At 38.2% G+C, this 17,233-nt stretch overlaps 1 protein-coding gene across 1 annotated transcript in view; it reads left to right on the forward strand.

Annotated features, from left to right (window-relative positions):
• Positions 1-17,233, forward strand: part of OVCH1 (ovochymase 1) — a 93,187-nt gene that overhangs the window by 50,257 nt on the left and 25,697 nt on the right. Inside the window, exons 15-18 of the mRNA XM_059887272.1 lie at positions 588-812; positions 6,081-6,206; positions 7,787-7,922; positions 8,619-8,758. Of these exons, the coding sequence (XP_059743255.1) occupies positions 588-812; positions 6,081-6,206; positions 7,787-7,922; positions 8,619-8,758 (627 nt within the window). The remainder of the gene's footprint in view (positions 1-587; positions 813-6,080; positions 6,207-7,786; positions 7,923-8,618; positions 8,759-17,233) is intronic.

Here is a 17,233-nt window from a genome sequence, read left to right on the forward strand (position 1 = left end):
GGAAGAGCCAAGGATGTCACCTGAAGGAGGAGAAGCCAATGTCAGGGTCAGTGGGACAGAGCGCTCCTAGCATCTGAAGCTCTGCAGGTACTCGTGCAGGTACAGCAGTGCCCTTAGACTTAAGTACAAATTGAAGATGACATTCAAAGTGTATTCAGCAAATTCTCCTTTCCTGACCTCAATTGCAAACTTCATGAATACAATCATTTGTCCCAGCAAGGTAAGTGCTTATTGAAACCAAAGAAGCTTTTAGGAACAGATCTTCAGTTGTATCTCAAAGAAGGAAAGAAATGAAAACAGGCTGCCATTAGAGAATACAATGCAGTCCACCTTCATTTTCTAAGAAATTTTTAAAATTCAGTTAAAAGTCATTTTTAATAATTATTATTTAAATTCTACTTTTACAGTCTCATTTCACAAAACTAGGACACATTAAATGGGATGATCATTTTATCCAAGAAATTATAACTGATGGTAATTTTTATTTTTCTTTTTGCAAGCCTAAATTATTCAAATTTATGGTAGAATCCCACTTTTCTTTGTCTTATTTGAGTTGGTCCCTGGTGTCTGTATGTTCTAAATCATAGGCTGTTACTCTGAAGTGGAGTTAGAAGAGCCCAGAGGCTTTTTTTCATCTCCAAGATATCCACTGGATTATAGAGGAAAACTGGAATGTTCTTGGGTCCTCCGAGTTTCACCAAGCAGTATGGCAAAATTTACAGTTGAGTATCTGTTACTCCCTTGGTCTCATATGTGTCAAGATTCAGCTCTGATTATTTATGAAGAAAACCACAGTGAGAGAAGGATGTCAGGTAAGGCTTAGGGGCATTTATATGTGTGCTTTTCCTGTGTAAGCAGCATAATATCAAAGGGAGAGTTAAACTTGGCAATAATACCTCTGAAATGTAATGTAATATATTCATGTAATGTAGGCATATTTTTTGGAGAAGGCAATGGCACCCCACTCCAGTACTCTTGCCTGTAAAATCCCATGGATGGAGGAGCCTGGTAGGCTGCAGTCCATGGGGTCATGAAGAGTTGGATACGACTGAGCGACTTCACTTTCACTTTTTACTTTCATTCATTGGAGAAGGAAATGGCAACCCACTCCAGTGTTCTTGCCTGGAGAATCCCAGGGACAGGGGAGCCTGGTGGGCTGCTGTCTATGGGATCGCACAGAGTCAGACACAACTGAAGTGACTTAGCAGCAGCAGCAGGCATATTTTTATGCGTTTATTTTTAGACATATTTAATATTTTCAAGTTTGAATTTACAAAACAGGTATACTAAAGGTTGAGTGGGTGTGTTTGTATGTATGTGTATTTAGGGGGAAAAAAAAGGCAAGAGAGCCCATCCTCAAATGTAACAGAACCATACCGGAATGCCAGAAGTGTGTATATGACCAAGGAGGGATTAAGATAATTAAAAATCATGTAGGACCTAGAGTGCTGAATTTTAAAATACAACAAAACACATTAGGCTTTTAAAATGGTGGAATTGAAAAGTTTGCTAATAACATACCAACTGTCATTTCATTTCATGTATGGGCAAACCTATTTTGTTTAGCAAAACAAACTTCCCACCTCTTGTTTGTATAGGTATAATACAGGGTTTTTGGCTCTCAGTAAAGAGGAATGGCACTAGTGGTAAAGAACCCGCCTGCCAATGCAGGAGACATAAGAGATGTAGGTTCGACCCCTGGGTCAAGAACATCCCCAGGAGGAGGACATGGCAATCCACTCCAGTATTCTTGCCTGGAGAATCCCATGGACAGAGCAGCCAGGTGGGCTATAGTTCTTGGGGTCCCAAAGAGTCAAATATGACTGAAGTGACAGCATGCACAAAGCAGGAGGTGGGAAGGTGCTGTAAATAATTTGGTTGATGGGGACACCTGGAAAGAAAAGTTTATGTATGTTACTGTGAGTGTAGGTAGTTGACACACAAATGTGCTTGCTTGATTCAGGAGTATACGGAAGCCAGGGAATTGCTTTGAGGTTGAGATTGTTTTCTTTGGAAAAATTGAGAGATTGAATTATTGACTTAGAAGGCACAACCATTTATTTAAAGATTCTTTCTTTAGAAATACTGTCTCATTTAAACTGCAGAGGAAACCATTAACTGGCCTGTCCACTGCACATTTTCCCCCTATGATCAGATCACCTCCCCATCCACCCTGATTGAAATGGCTTGAGGTCTCTTTGTAGCTGCAATGAGATCCAGAATGCACAGTATGACATTTGCCTCCCGGTCCCTTAACTCATTACACTCCGCTCTCAGGGCCCTTGTCCATCTACCTCTCCCAGCTCTTCAAACAGCTCTTCTCCATCCAGTCAAGTCTTGACTAGGATGTGCTTTCATTTTTTTATTTGACATTTTAAATACAATTTTAAAGATTACTTTCAATTTACAGTTATTACAAAACAACACATCCTTGAGCCTGTCTTACACCTGAACAGTTGGTACCCCTCTCCCTCATCCCTCTATTGCCCCTCCCCCTTCCACACTGGTAACCACTAGTTCGTTCTCATATCCATGAGTCTGCTTCTTTTTGCTATATTGACTAGTTGTGGAGTTTTTAAATCCACATATAAGTGATATCATACAAGTATTTGTCTTTCTCTGTCAGCATAATACCCTTCAAGTCTATCCATGTTGCTGCAAATGGCAAAATTTTGTTCTTTTTAAATGACTGAGTAGTATTCCTTTATGTGTGTGTGTATGTGTGTGTGTATCACATCTTCTTTATCCATTCATCTATTAACGGATGCTTAGGTGCTTCTATATTTTGGAGAGTGTAAGTAAAGTGCTATGTACACTGGGGTGCGTGTATCTTTTTGAACTGGTGTTTTTTTTATTTTTTTGGATATATACCCCAGGAGTGGAATTGTTGGGTCATATGGTAGTTCCATTTTTAGCTTTTTGAGAAACCTGATACTATTTTCCACAGTGGCTGTAACAACTTATATTCCCACCCACAGTGTACAAGAGTTCCCTTTTCTCCTCAGAGAACACACTTTCTTAATGAGGCCTACCTGATTGATGTGAATCACATCACCTCCCACCTCTGTAATTCTTAGTGGCCCTTCTCTTGGCATTATTGTCTTCTAACCTATGATGTTGTTTCATGTTTTCATACCTATGTCATCCCTATTAACATGAGCTGCTCAAGGACTGAAACTTGTCTCTTCGTGTCAGGAATCCCATGTTTAGAATAGCCCTGGATACACAGAAGGCATTTAGTAAATGACTGACTGACTGAAAGGTCACCTCCTCAAATAGACATTCTAAGTCTGAAGGACCATCAACTTTCCCTCTCATGGTCTTTTTCTATCATATTCTGCTATTATTTCATGTGTAGCAGTGGTCTCTATTTGAAATCATCTTCATTTACCTGACCAAAATGAAAGTGCCATGAGAGCAGGGATCTGGCTATTTTCTTCCCCTCCTATATTTTCCCAAATTGAAGTAATAGAGACTCGGAACATTTGTTTTGCATGAATGCATACTACTAAATTTGAGCCTCTTTCACCATGCCTTTAATCTGATATTATCAATTTAATCACTTTTACTTTGTTTAATTATTAATGGGGATAATTTTTTTCCATTTATTAGTTATCTGCATTTTCAAATTCCTTGTTACTACCGTTATTTTTAAATTTGAGTATTGATCTTATAATTGGTTTATAAGGGCTATATATATATGTGTGTGTGTCTGTGTGTATATAATTATATAAAACAATTTTTCCTTTGTCATAAATTACAAGTACTTACTTATAAGGTTATCATTTGCCTTTAAATTTTGTGTATTTGTATGTTGATATAAATATTTTTAAATTTATTAATTTAAATATATTTCTATGTATTTTCATCTTTGATTTATCTCATTGCTTTTATTTTTAAAAATTAATTTCCCAACTAAGGTCAGAAATTTTTAATTAAAAAAAGCTTAATCCTGCTGAAATAGATTTTCTCATATGGTGTTAGTGTAGTGTTAATGTTAGTCGCTCAGTCGTGTCTGACTCTTTGAGACCCCATGGACTGTAGCCCACCAGGCTCTTCTGTCCATGCACTTCTCTAGGCAAGAACATTGGAGTGAGTACCCATTCCTTTCTACGGGGGATCTTCCTGACCCAGGGATCAAACCCAGGTCCCCTGCATTGCAGGCAAATTCTTTACTGCTGAGAGACCAGGGAACCCCTCTCATATGGTAAAATGATCTTATGACTGATTCCGTTTTTGGAAAAAATGATTTCCTCTTTAATTTATAGCTATCTTTATCATATACTGGGGCTTCTCTCATAGCTCAGTTGGTAAAGAATCTGCCTGCGATGCAGGAGACCCCAGTTCGATTCCTGGGTTGGGAAGATCCATTGGAGAAGGGATAGGCTACCCACTCTGGTATTCTTGGGCTTCCCTTGTGGCTCAGCTGGTAAAGAATCTGCCTGCAATGAGGGAGACCTGGATTCGATCCCTGAGTTAGGAAGATCCCCTGGAGAAGGGAAAGGCTACCCACTCCAGTATTCTGGCCTGGAGAGTTCCATGGACTATGCAGTTCATGGGGTCACAAAGAGTTGGACATGACTGAGTGACTTTCACTTCACTTCACTTTATCATATACCAGGCTCCCAAATAGAAATAAATGATTTCTGGAAAAACCAGGCTTCCCTGGTGGCTCAAACAGTAAAGAATCTGCCTATAGTGCAGGAGCCTTGGGTTCGATCCCTGGATGGGGAAGATCCCCTGGAGAAGGGAATGGCAACCCACTCCACTATTCTTGCCTGGAAAATTCCATGGACAGAGGAGCTTGGTGGGCTGTAGTCCATGGGGTTGCAAAGAGTAGGACATGACTGAGTGACTAACACTTGCCTTTTTCATTGTTACCTACTGAAAACCATGCTTGACTTTGTTTTAGATTAACTGTGGAAACCCTATAATTTTTCAACCTAGCATTTCTTTGATTTGAAATTGTCAGCTTGAAACCTGTAAAATTGTTCTGTCCTTTAGATGATAGCTAGCAGAACTGTGAGGCTATGATAGAGATATTACCTCTTACTCAAGTTGGATAGTATCCTTGTGCACTGCAAATGCTATGTTTTTCCCTGTGGGAGCCAGCAACCATTCAAGAGCTGCATTCATCTCTATTTGCTACAAATAAATATTGGCTTATTCTTCAAATAGTATTTCAGCATCATTTACTCTAATATATCATGCCAACTAATGATTTTTTCTTCTTGTAAATAATCTTTTCCCTTCCTTACTCCCAACAAATATATGTGGAACACCTACTATGGGTCAAGGATTGACTTTTCTTGGTTGTGAGCATTCAAAAGTGAACAAAATGGACAAAAAGTCCCTGCCCTTACCACCATATATTCTAGGGGGGAGAGGACACATGATAAAATATATAATACATTAGACAGAAGGATTAAGGGGAAATGAGGTGGGAAGAGAGAGAAAAAGCATATGGGATTGCAGATGCCATAGAATTGGGTGCAGAACAACCAGCTTTCTGAGCAGATGACATTTAAATAATTATTACAGAAAGACATGGAATTATTCTTAATAGTAGGTGAGTTTGATTCTAAGAAACTCATGGGTTCTTTCTATACCTTCTTAATCAGCCCTCTGAATCATTTTAGAATTATGGTTATAATTTTACATTCTCTTTGACTTAGGTTCTCAAAATAAAGCAATCAAAAGAAGATTGGCTGTAGGGAAAGAATAAATTTTCACATAAAAAAGTTTCCATCATGGGTTTTCACAGTGATGTATTTTTAATAAATAGGTTACTTTCCTAGGAGAGAAATGGCATATCAGCCTCATAATAAAGATAAAATAATGTGCTACCTACGGTCTTTCATGGGAACAATGGGACATAGCAGACTGTAACAGGTATTAAATTTTGGGACCTAGGTTCTGCTCCTGACTCCCCACCCCCTAGTCCGTGACTTTGGGCGAGTCATTTGAATTCTAGAACGCTGTTTCTCAATTTGCAGAGTGGAGTTTAGTTGCCATGCCTAAACTAGAGAAATTTTTTAAATGTTCTTCTTTTTTAACAAATTTGATTTTTTTTAACCTAGGTAAATTATGCGGAAGAAGGCTTTATCCAATGGTTTTCATGAGCTCTGGACCACTGGTGAGGGTGACATTTCATTCCAGTGTGCAAGGTGCTTTTGGCATAAATTATATTGTCTTTAGAGTCCAAGGTATGTTCTAACTTATAAAGTTAAAACCAGCATTTAAACATGTATATTATCATATGTGAAATAGATAACCAGTGCAAGTTTGATGCATGAAGCAGGGCACACAAAGCCAGCGCTCTGAGAAAACGCAGAGGGATGGGATGGGGAGGGAGGTGGGAGGAGGTTTCAGGACAGGGGAACACATGTACACCCATGGCTGATTCATGTCAATGTATGGCAGAAACCCCCACAATATTATGAAGTAATTAGCCTCCAATTAAATAAATTAAAAAAAAATCTCAGTGTTTTTCTTTTTAGGGATATTTCAAAACTTATGCACTGTTTTGTAAGCAAAGTTATGTTTCTGTGGGGAATGAGTTTATATTTGAAGGGAAAATCATTTTCAATGATCTGATTTTGGTCTGATCCAAGAGAAAAACTACTTAGTGAATAACTTGACTGACTTGTACATCATTCAGAATTGTGACTCATGGACATGGCGATACAATATATTAACTGCAAAGTAATATTTTTATCTTGATTGTCATTTTATACCACAGTTAGCTTTTCCTACCACCATTATCCTTGTGGATTAAAAGATTTGGGTTCTAAATCTTAGCTGGCTGATTAGCTCCAGACAATTTTTATCTCTACAGGAGTTCCCTTTATAGTGATATTATAAAAATAAAAGGTTAGAATGAGTTTTGAGGACAAGCTAAAAAAATAGTAGAGGCTGATATAAATGTAAACTGTACACAATTCAGAGTTATTAGATTTTCAGACATGTAATTAATGAGATTTTTGACTCTTGATGAGCATAGGTAACCAAAAACTAGTTTCTCTCCTTGGCACTGAAAAGCTTTGCAGGGATATACATGGAAAAATTTAAGTGAGAAATAAAAAGAAAAGCATGTATATCATATGAAATTTGTTTTCCTAAAGAACTATAGTATAAATATTGCTTTAACAAATATCATATATCATTTGTACGTGGAATCTAAAATGTGATACAAATGAACTTATAAAACAGAGACAGACTGACAGACATGAAAAAACAAACTTATGGTTACCAAAGGGGAGATGGAGTGGGGGAGGGGAAAGTTAGGAGTTTGGGATTAGCAGATACAAACTATTATATACAAAACAGATAAATAGCAAGACCCTACTGTATTGCACAGGGAACTATATTCAGTATCCTGTGATAAACCATAATGGGGAAAAAATGTATAAATATATATGTATAACTGAATCACTTTGCTGTATACCAGCCACTAACACAGCACTGTAAATCAACTATAGTTGAATTAAATTTTTTTAAAAAGAATACTGCTTTTAAATGGACTTGAGTAGGGAAACTACATCATCTACAGTCATTCCTCTTTATCTTCCATAGACCCTAGGCTGTGCCAAATATAATTTGAGAGAGGTGCTGGTTTTCTGTAACCTTTGAATATTTCAGATAGAAAAATTTTTAGTGAAACTAACCACCTCCTGTTAACTTTTTCTAAAACAGGGAGGAAAACTGACAGCTCTGACCTGAAAAAGCATATAACAAGCCTCTTAAAAATTAGTTTTATCTCATTTTTTTTCTTCTTTATTTCTAGGTCCAAAGGGCAGTAAAAGCACCCAGTCTCTTCAGAGTTCAAACCAAGAGCATGTGGCCACTTGTGAAGATGTTATTCTGACCAAACCAGCAGGGATCATACAATTCCCGAGAAATTTTCACAGAACCATTATGAGGTGAGGAAGGAATTTGTATTACGATGAAAGTTTTTGAATGATCACTTGACAAGCAGCAACATTTGTTATCTGTTTAAGGAATTATTTCCCACCTGCTTTCCTGAAAGAATGGACTTTGAGACAATACCTGATTTGAAGTCTTAAGTATACAGAACCTGAATGTGAGATTACCCCTGCTGATAAACTGTACTTTCCCAACAAAAGAGATCACTTGTTAGGTAAAGTGAAATGCTGAATCTCTATCAAAGAGCTTTGGAGATTGAAATAATGTATGTAAAACCTTCTGGCACATAGTAATACTCAATAAGTGGTTCATATAAGAGAACTTTCCCTAAATTAAACATTAGAATAAACTTAATCCTAAGTAAATGTGTATGATTTGGGGACGTTTAGGGCAAATTGACACAGGAATACTTGGTTAACTCTTATGGATTGCCAATTAGAATTTAGAATAACACATGTGCCTGACCAGCCATTCATATAATGGGTGTATTTGGTTAAAACTTTTGACAAATTCAAAAGTATTAGAGAATATTTTTACTGTTATAGTTTAAAATTTTCTTTCACCTAAGCACAAAAGAAGCAGGTACAGTCAATAACAGTGACTCACTGAGTGATGCATTAAATTCTGAACAAAGTAAATAACAATATATGCTACTGAGAAATAATTTCTAACTTTCTTTCATTGTGCTGTAGCTGCCACTGGAGATTACTGGCCCCTATAAATCATATCATTCGCCTTGATATTATCAGCTTCCAGAAGCAACCAATGCCCTTGGCCTGTCAGGGTGACCTGTGGGTTTATGAAGGATTTGGATCAGGCAAAAAATTAATAGGTAACCAATTTCCCATGAAGAACTATGCTATTGATTTTCTTTTGTAAAATATTCTTAGATCATTTTATATTCAGTGTGTGAATTACAGATGACATAAATTAGTCTCTTCTTAAATGTGATATTGAAATAACCTGTTGCTATTACTATATTTGTAATTGAAATTAACTTAATACTCTGATTAAGTTAAAAACAAAACCAAACTATGTGCTGTTTACTTGAGTCATACATAGATTAAACTTGGCCAGAAATACTAAAAATAAAGGATGAATAAACAGTCTCAGACAAATGCAGCACAAGAAAACTGAGAGTATAATATTCAGTTCACTTCAGTTCAATTCAGTTGCTCAGTCGTGTCCGACTCTTTGCGACCCCATGAATCGCAGCACGCCAGGCCTCCCTGTCCATCACCAACTCCCAGAGTTCACTCAGACTCACATCCATCGAGTCAGTGATGCCATCCAACCATCTCATCCTCTGTTGTCCCCTTCTCCTCCTGCCCCTAATCCCTCCCAGCATCAGAGTCTTTTCCAATGAGTCAACTCTTTGCATGAAGTGGCCAAAGTACTGGAGTTTCAGCTTTAGCATCATTCCTTCCAAAGAACACCCAGGGCTGATCTCCTAATGGACTGGTTGGATCTCCTATATTAGTCAGGCAAAATAATATTTCAGGGAAGGCATTAAATGGCCTTATTAATTAGATAGTAGTCCAAAACCTGATTACAGTGACTTAAATTCATTATTGTGAAAGAAAGAGAAATGCTGAGGCATGCAGATGCACCACCAACTCAATAGTTCAACTCTGTGAAGACTGGAATTATTGCAGTTCTCTTGGCCTTTTCCTAGTGGTTCCATCATGGCTATTTCAGTTGTGGCCATTACAATGGACAGAAAAGAAGAAAGGGCCCAGGGAAGGGTTATCGCCATGGAGAAAGCAAATATGTCTCCAAGAATCCTGTAGCAGATTTAAGTCACTTTGGCCAGATTTTTCACATGGCCACACCTGACTGAGAGCGAGATGACTAGAGAAAAGGGAAATGGAAACGTAGTTTGGGCTGGGTGACCAAAGTTGCTCAATTAATTAGGATATAGCAGCCTAGAGTTCTGAAATCTGATGATCCTGGGTCCAGTAGATTGCAGTTCTACCACTTGGTAATTCAGTGACTTTGGGAATGTTCCCGAAGCTTTCTCAGTTAGTCAGTGTCCTCACTGGTAACGTGACAATAACTACCTGTAACTTTTCATGTGATTTAAGTGAAAAGACACAGCATCACTAGCACACATGTACATGGGTATTACAAATTCCCAATGTGCCTAAGTCAGAGATATAGATGCCTAATGTAACAAGATGACTCCCAGAGAGAGAAGATGTATAGCATTTTGCTGGCCTTTGTCTCTCTAGGAAGGACCCAGATGTCAGTGTCCCTCTCCATGTTGGTAGAGTCTTGCCAGAGTTGATCAAACAGCCAATTGCTAAACCACTGTTCTTTTATTCTGTAGGCTTACACCCATTAACATCCCAGAAATAGGTGCATTGACAGTCTTTGTGTTTCTACTTAAGGGAATATTAGTAAACATGGAGCTTTTACATAACATCAGAAGGGCATAGCTTTCTGTGGGGAGAGTGCAGCATCTAGGCTAGTATCTTTGGAAATTATCTACGCTTCTTGCTTTCTTGCCTTACAGAATACCTGTAACTTGTACTGCTTCATGAGGTTACTTTGATAATTAAATGACAGAGTGCATGTTAATCAATATAAAAGAAACCAAGCACCTGCAGTGTTTGAATTAGAATTACACCTCTAAATTTGTATTTTTAAATTGTGCTGCTTAGAAGAAAAGATTATTGTCCCTCCCTATTGTCCCTCCATCAGTGGAGTGTTTAAGAACACAAGGTTTGAAGGAACAAAGAAATACAGAAAAAGGGAAAAAAGTACATTAGCTATGTCAGTTATAATTTATAATATTGATGAACTGTATCTCTGTTGTTCTTATAATTTGTTCTTCACTTAGAATTTGTTCATAAAATATATGTATTATTTCCTATCTTCTTCCACAAAAAGTTTTTGACTCTACTTCAATTTTTGCAAATAAGACAGCCTCTAGTGGTTAACTCAGTTTTTGAAGTCAATAGGTTATTGAATGAATATTTTAAACATAGTCAACAATGCTATATCCCCAGAATGCACAACTAGTTTAATATTGAAAATGTATTATCTAAAAGCTAGGTCAAATTAGGAAAAATAAATATAAATCAATGATAAAATAATCATATCCTTAAAACCATCCAAGTGAAAATTAGTTAGAAGTTATAATGTAAAAATCACTTTGGTTATAATTAGTCACAAAAACCATGTAGCTAGGAATAACCTTGAAATGTGAGTTTTATTGCACAAATATGAAACTTATACTTGTTCACATGTGCACACACACACACACATATCTGAATAGAGAAAAGTACCACGTTCTAAAACTGGAAGATGAAATTAACATTAATCCACCCCAAGTTAATTTAAAAATATAGCAAAATCCCAATGGTAATTGTCTTTGGAGAGCAAGGAGGAAATTGATAGTAACTCTAAAGTTTATCCTTAACTAGAACTAGCTGAAAATGTTTTGGGGGGAAAAAAATGACCAGATGATGAGGTGAATTATCAAGATAAAAACATACTTTGAGGTAACCATAATTAAAACAGAGCAGTACTGGTATAAAAGAGACACACATGAGTAGACCAGAAGGGGCCCAAGAAACTATAAGGCATTTAAATGTGATAAATTTTGCATTGCAGATCAGGGAGGGAAATATAAATTATATTTTCCATCACCTCATATAACAGTTGAGTAAAGAGCTAAGCATTTTTCTTAAGGCATTAAAAGTTTATAAAATAAGCAATTATCTTAGTTATGGATGGAGAAGGATTCTAATGTAAAAGCAATTGCAGACAACAGGAAATTATCAATAAATTCCTGTGTAACTAAAAACTTCCTTCAACAGAAAGCAAAATAAAAAACAAGTAACCAAGGATTTTCAACAACTCTGAGAAAGGTTTAAGGTAATTAATATAGGGGATGTGTATAAATCAGTATTAGAAAAGCCCAAATATGTAAAAAAAAAAAAATTATAACGGCCCAAATATGTTTGATTTAGCATTGAAAAAATGTCAGGTTAAAACCAGAGTTCTCAAAGCTTTTGAGTCTTTTATTCATTTTCCTAAAGAATTGTGAACTATTGACCCAAGTGATTTTGCAAAAGCACTGGATTAACCCTCAACCTCTTTTGATCGATGAGGAAAGTTAACGAATATTTATGTATCAGTTACTATACAATCTAAATTAAATCTCTCTTTATTTTTTTCTGTCACAATGAAGTTAATCCTCTGGCCATCCGTTTACTAAGGGCAGTTTTCTTATAATAGTGAAAAGCTTAATAGTTCTAGAATTGTTGACTTGAAACTGTGTGTGCATAGCAAACTACCTTTGTTAGAATGTTTGTTTCAGGGAATACTATGTATGGTCAGTTAAACTTAGAAATGGTTTGTCACAGGAAGCACACTTGAATCATCAGCCCTATAATAATTAACAGTGACTCAACAATTATAAAATAGCACAGATGCATTCTTTTAGAATCAAGAGGATCCCTAATATAAAACAATTTAAAAATAGTACAATAAATAATAGTTTAACCAACTGATTTTAAAATACAATTCAGAATTACTATTTTCCTAGGGTGGTTCCATGGTAAAGAATCCACCTGCCAAGCAGGAGACATGGATTCAATCCCTGGGGTCAGGAAGATCCCCTGGAGAAGGAAGTGGCAACTCACTCCAGTATTCTTGCCTGGGAAATCCCATGGACAGAGGAGCCTGGTGGGCTACAGTCCATTGGGTCACAAAGAATCGGACACGACTGAGTGACTAAACAGCAGCAGCAGCACAATAATACAAAAATGGGCAAGTGATCTGAATGAGCAATTAATAGGCAAATAGATGTGAGAAAAAAATACTTAGCCTTTTTAAAACATAAATGAAAAAAATTTACCTACTTAACTGACAAAAATATTTGAAGAATGATTATACTTAGTAAATAAAATGCAGTGTAACAGACATTTTCATGTTGTTGTTTAGGTATAATACATAGTTTCTTTCTGGAGCAAGATAGAGAAATGTTTTTCAAAAGCAATAAATCTATAACCTGTCATTCAGTGTTTCTATTTTTATCCATACTTTTAAGAAATATACTTTACATTTATGTACAAGATATTCATTCAGCTAGTGTTATTTATGATAATGGCCCCCACAAAAAAGTATCAAAATAGGAAATTGGTTAAGAAAAGTATAGCAAATCCATAGGATAAAATGTTATACCACCACTAAATGAAATATTTTCACCTAACTTTTTTAGAAGACAGGAAAGTCCTACTGTGATATTAAGAGAGAAGATTGGAATGAAAAAAAATTACATAATATATTTTATTTTTTTAAAAAAAGTATGACTAAAGGTCTAATAGAAACCATTAGTGTCATTTTCAAGGCTGTGCCTAAATCCTTGAGGAAGTCAGTCCAGGTGTTTTATCGGGTTTCTTTTGTTTCTGGGCCTGTCCACTCAAGGACAAAAGGGAATTGAAGTTCCTGGGCCAAGGGCATGCAGAAAAAAAACATCCTTTGGGCTTCCCTGATAGCTCAGTTGGTAAAGAATCCACCTGCAATGCAGGAGACCCCAGTTTGATTTCTGGGTTGGGAAGATTCCCCTGGAGAAGGGAAAGGCTCCAGTATTCTGGCCTGGAGAAATCCATGGAATGTATAGTTCATGGGGTTACAAAGAGTAGAACTTGACTGAGCGACTTTCACTTTCACTTAAATCTAACACAGTAAACCAATTGGCTTCCCCTGGATTTGAGTTAGGATAGTATTAAGGATTAGGCACAATAGGATCAATGGGTCCAATAGCTTCATTAATAGCCCTTAGGTCTTGTACAAATCGATAGTCTCCAACAGGTTTAAGAATAGGTAATACCAGAGTATAATATGGTGACTGACAAGGTACCAGTAATAATCCATATGAATCATACTTCTTCACTGTAGGAGAAATTCCTCTCTAGGCTTCTAGCTTTAGGGGATATTGTTTTTCACAGGCATATTCTCATCCAGGTCTTAGCTTGATAACTACTGGTCAGATGTCTTTGTCTAAGCCCGAAACCTCAATGTTCCAAACTTCAGGGTTTACTAGGGCTTCTATCTCAGTTGTAGATTCAGTCTGTTCATTTTCATTCTCTGTTAAAATCATTTGGTGATGAATAAGTTTTCCTTAAGGGCTTCCCTGGTGACTCAGCAGGTAAAGAATCTGCCTGCAGTGCAGGATACACGGGACAATGCAGTTTCCATTCCTGGGTCGGAAAGATACCCTGGAGGAAGAAATGGCAACCCACTCCAGTGCCTGAAAATTCCCGTGGACAGAGTAGCCTGGCAGGCTACAATCCAAAGGGTTGCAAAGAGTCAGACACAACTGAGGGACTAAGCACAATGTGACACAAAGTTTCGTTGTTCCCTTTAGGAACAGAGTGGCCTCTAACTAGTTTAATAAATCTCTTCCCATTAAAGGGACAATCAGGCACAAACAAAAAGGAATGTAAAAGTAGTTGGCCATGAACGTTACATATAAATTGTTCTAGGAAAGTGTACCCTTGTCTTTTTCCTGATATTCCCATTATATATTCTTTATGATTGTTAAGATTTCCAATCCTTTAGGTTAAGACTGAGAAGATTGCACCAGTGTCTATAAGAAATTCTATCAAGTTGCCTGCTACTTCAATGACTACCCCAGGCTCAGCATTAATTATATAGATGATATCTCTAGGCAGAGCCACTTCTGGCCTCAGGCCCCTCTGTCTTCCGATTGTGAAGTCTAATGGCCCCCATCACTCGCTGGCAACTGAGGTGTCCCCTCTGCCCATGCACTGACTGTTGGCAAAGGGTACATTGATCACAATCTTTCCTCCAGTGTCTCTTCTGTCCACACAGGGCACAGTGATTTTGTTTGGGTACCCATGGGCCTCATGGTCCACCATGGTCAGATTGGCCCCAAAAACCTGGCCTCTCCTTTGGTGGCCCCTGAGTGGACAAATCCTTTGTAATCATTTGAGTCTTTTGTTTGTCTCTCTGCAGGCATTCAGCCCTGTGGGCCACATCCCTATAATGAAAACTGAATAAGCCAATTGGAGTAAATCATTCATAGGGGTTTGAGGACCAGCAGATACCTTTTGAATTTTGTGCCTGATGTCTGGGACAGACTGGGCTTTGAAATGCATAGTCAAAGGGACAAAGGGTCTGTCCCTCGGGGGAAGGGGATCCTCATTTGTATACTTCTAAAAGTTTCCTCTAATCTCTCTTGAAAAACTGCAGGGTTTTCATTTGGTCCCTGTTGGACTTCTTTTACTTTCTCATAATAAACAGACTTTACCATTCATGTCTTCTATCAAATAGTTAATCATATTGTCCTATCTGTCCCTGTCAGTAGAATTCATCTGGTGATTCTACTGCGGATCAGCATCAGGGACAGTGTCATTCCCCACTTGAAAAACTGCATGTCCTTGTTGGGCTCTAGTTGCCATTTGGTCAGCACTGTCCCTGGCAGCTAGTGTTATACCCTGTTTTTCCTCTGGGATGCAGCAATGGGGTAGTAAAAATCTGCAAATCTCCCCAGGTGAGATCAAAAGTTCTCATTAACCTGGTAAACTCCTTAGTGAAAATTACAGGGTCCTCAGTAAAATTTCCCAATTTATCCCCAGCCAGACTTAGAGCGGATATTTTGAAAAGGGCCCATGGACTGTTACTGTTCCTTGACTCTCATCAGGAACTTTGCTCAGAGGCAAGATTGTAGGGGCAGGTGGCTGGTAATTTAGGCCACTATGGGTGCTAGCTGGGCTGAGATTGTGCTCCTTGGGTGACTTGAGGAACAGAGAAGGAGTTCTGGAATATGGTGGTGGCCTCTCCTCACCTTTGCACACACTTTCCTCTGGGATTTTAGCCTCAGCTGGAGCAGTAGCTGTCTCAGATCTGAGAACCTCTGTTGGCACAATAGCTCCTCCAGGAGGGTGCGGAACAACTCCCACTGGGCTGACAGCTGTTTCAGGAGCAACAGCTTCTTTCTGTGAGGGGTCTGGTCTTTGCATGGCCCTGTACACTGGGTCAGGTAAACTGTCATCTGATTGGTTCTTTAAATTAGCCTTCTGGGTTACACATATATTAAATCCCTTCCAGTTACAGATCCCAAATACAAGGTCATAAAAACTTGAACATGTAGTATTTCACCCCATTTTGATTCCCTTCTAGAGTATAAATCCAGTGTAGTATAGTATTATAATTTAGAGACCTGTTCAGTGCTCAGTTTCCTTGGCTCTCTAACTTATATTGCAGCCAAACCTGGTTACATAGGCTGAGAAGTTTTTTCTTTTTCAAATCTTGTTCACTTTTTTTTCCAGTCCTGGAGTACATGTCCCAGAGGGATGTCAACTGGGATTCATTCAATTTGACCATCTTAGACCCAAACCTGAGGAGAGGTCTCTGCTTCCTGGGCTATCCATAAGTTTTATTTTTGTGCAATTTGATCAAGATTGGCAGTTATGATTTTAGATGGTATCCCTTCCAAAGCAGTCTCCCAACCAGATGTTAGTGCCCAAGAAATTGCCACAAAGGAATAGTACAGAAGATGTCCCCAGTGGTGCTGACAGTGATCTGGAACTTGGCTGGCTGCAAGTCAGAAATAAAAGGGTTAACATTTGCAAGGGCCTGGAGGGAGGAGAAGACTGACATCAGGGCCTGATAGGTCCTCAACTGGACACTCCTAGTAATTAAGGAAAAGTACTTTGAGTCTTGTAAGCTGCTTCCCTGCCAAATTGAGAGAGAAGAGTGAATTGTTACACCTTGGTGATCATACAGGTCTTTTGGAGTTAAAAGATATGGAACAGATAGAGAGCATAGAAGGAAAACCTCAGGGTCAAAGAGAAGAGTAGAGATTGCTAAATCCTGCAACATCATATAGCGACTGGATGTATACAAGCACAGCCATTCCATTGCCACGGTATGTATCTATGTAGCCAGGGCTCAAACCTGGTCAAAGCAACCCAGACAGTGAAATTCCTTCTTTTTCACATGCCATTTCCCTTGTCTCCTGCACCAGCAATAAGACTCTTTCTGTATTTCCATACTACCTTTCCATGGCAACCCACACTGATTGTCATCATTTCTCCAGATCTTTAAACATCCATATCGTTGTTCCCCTAGCTTGTATCTCAGAATCCAGTCAGAGCCATAAAGCTCTCGGGGTTGCTTGGCCTGACTGAAATGGGCTGTCATCAGTGGAGTGTCCTCCCCAGAACTTCTGACCTGTGGTGTCCTGTGGCCCTACTAGTACCCGACCCCAGACCTTCTTATCTTACCACAGTCCTGCTCTGGTCACCAGCTGAAACCATTGGGTGTTGTT

The sequence above is a fragment of the Bos taurus genome, chromosome 5 (genome assembly GCF_002263795.3).
Source record: "Bos taurus isolate L1 Dominette 01449 registration number 42190680 breed Hereford chromosome 5, ARS-UCD2.0, whole genome shotgun sequence".
NCBI lineage: Eukaryota > Metazoa > Chordata > Mammalia > Artiodactyla > Bovidae > Bos > Bos taurus.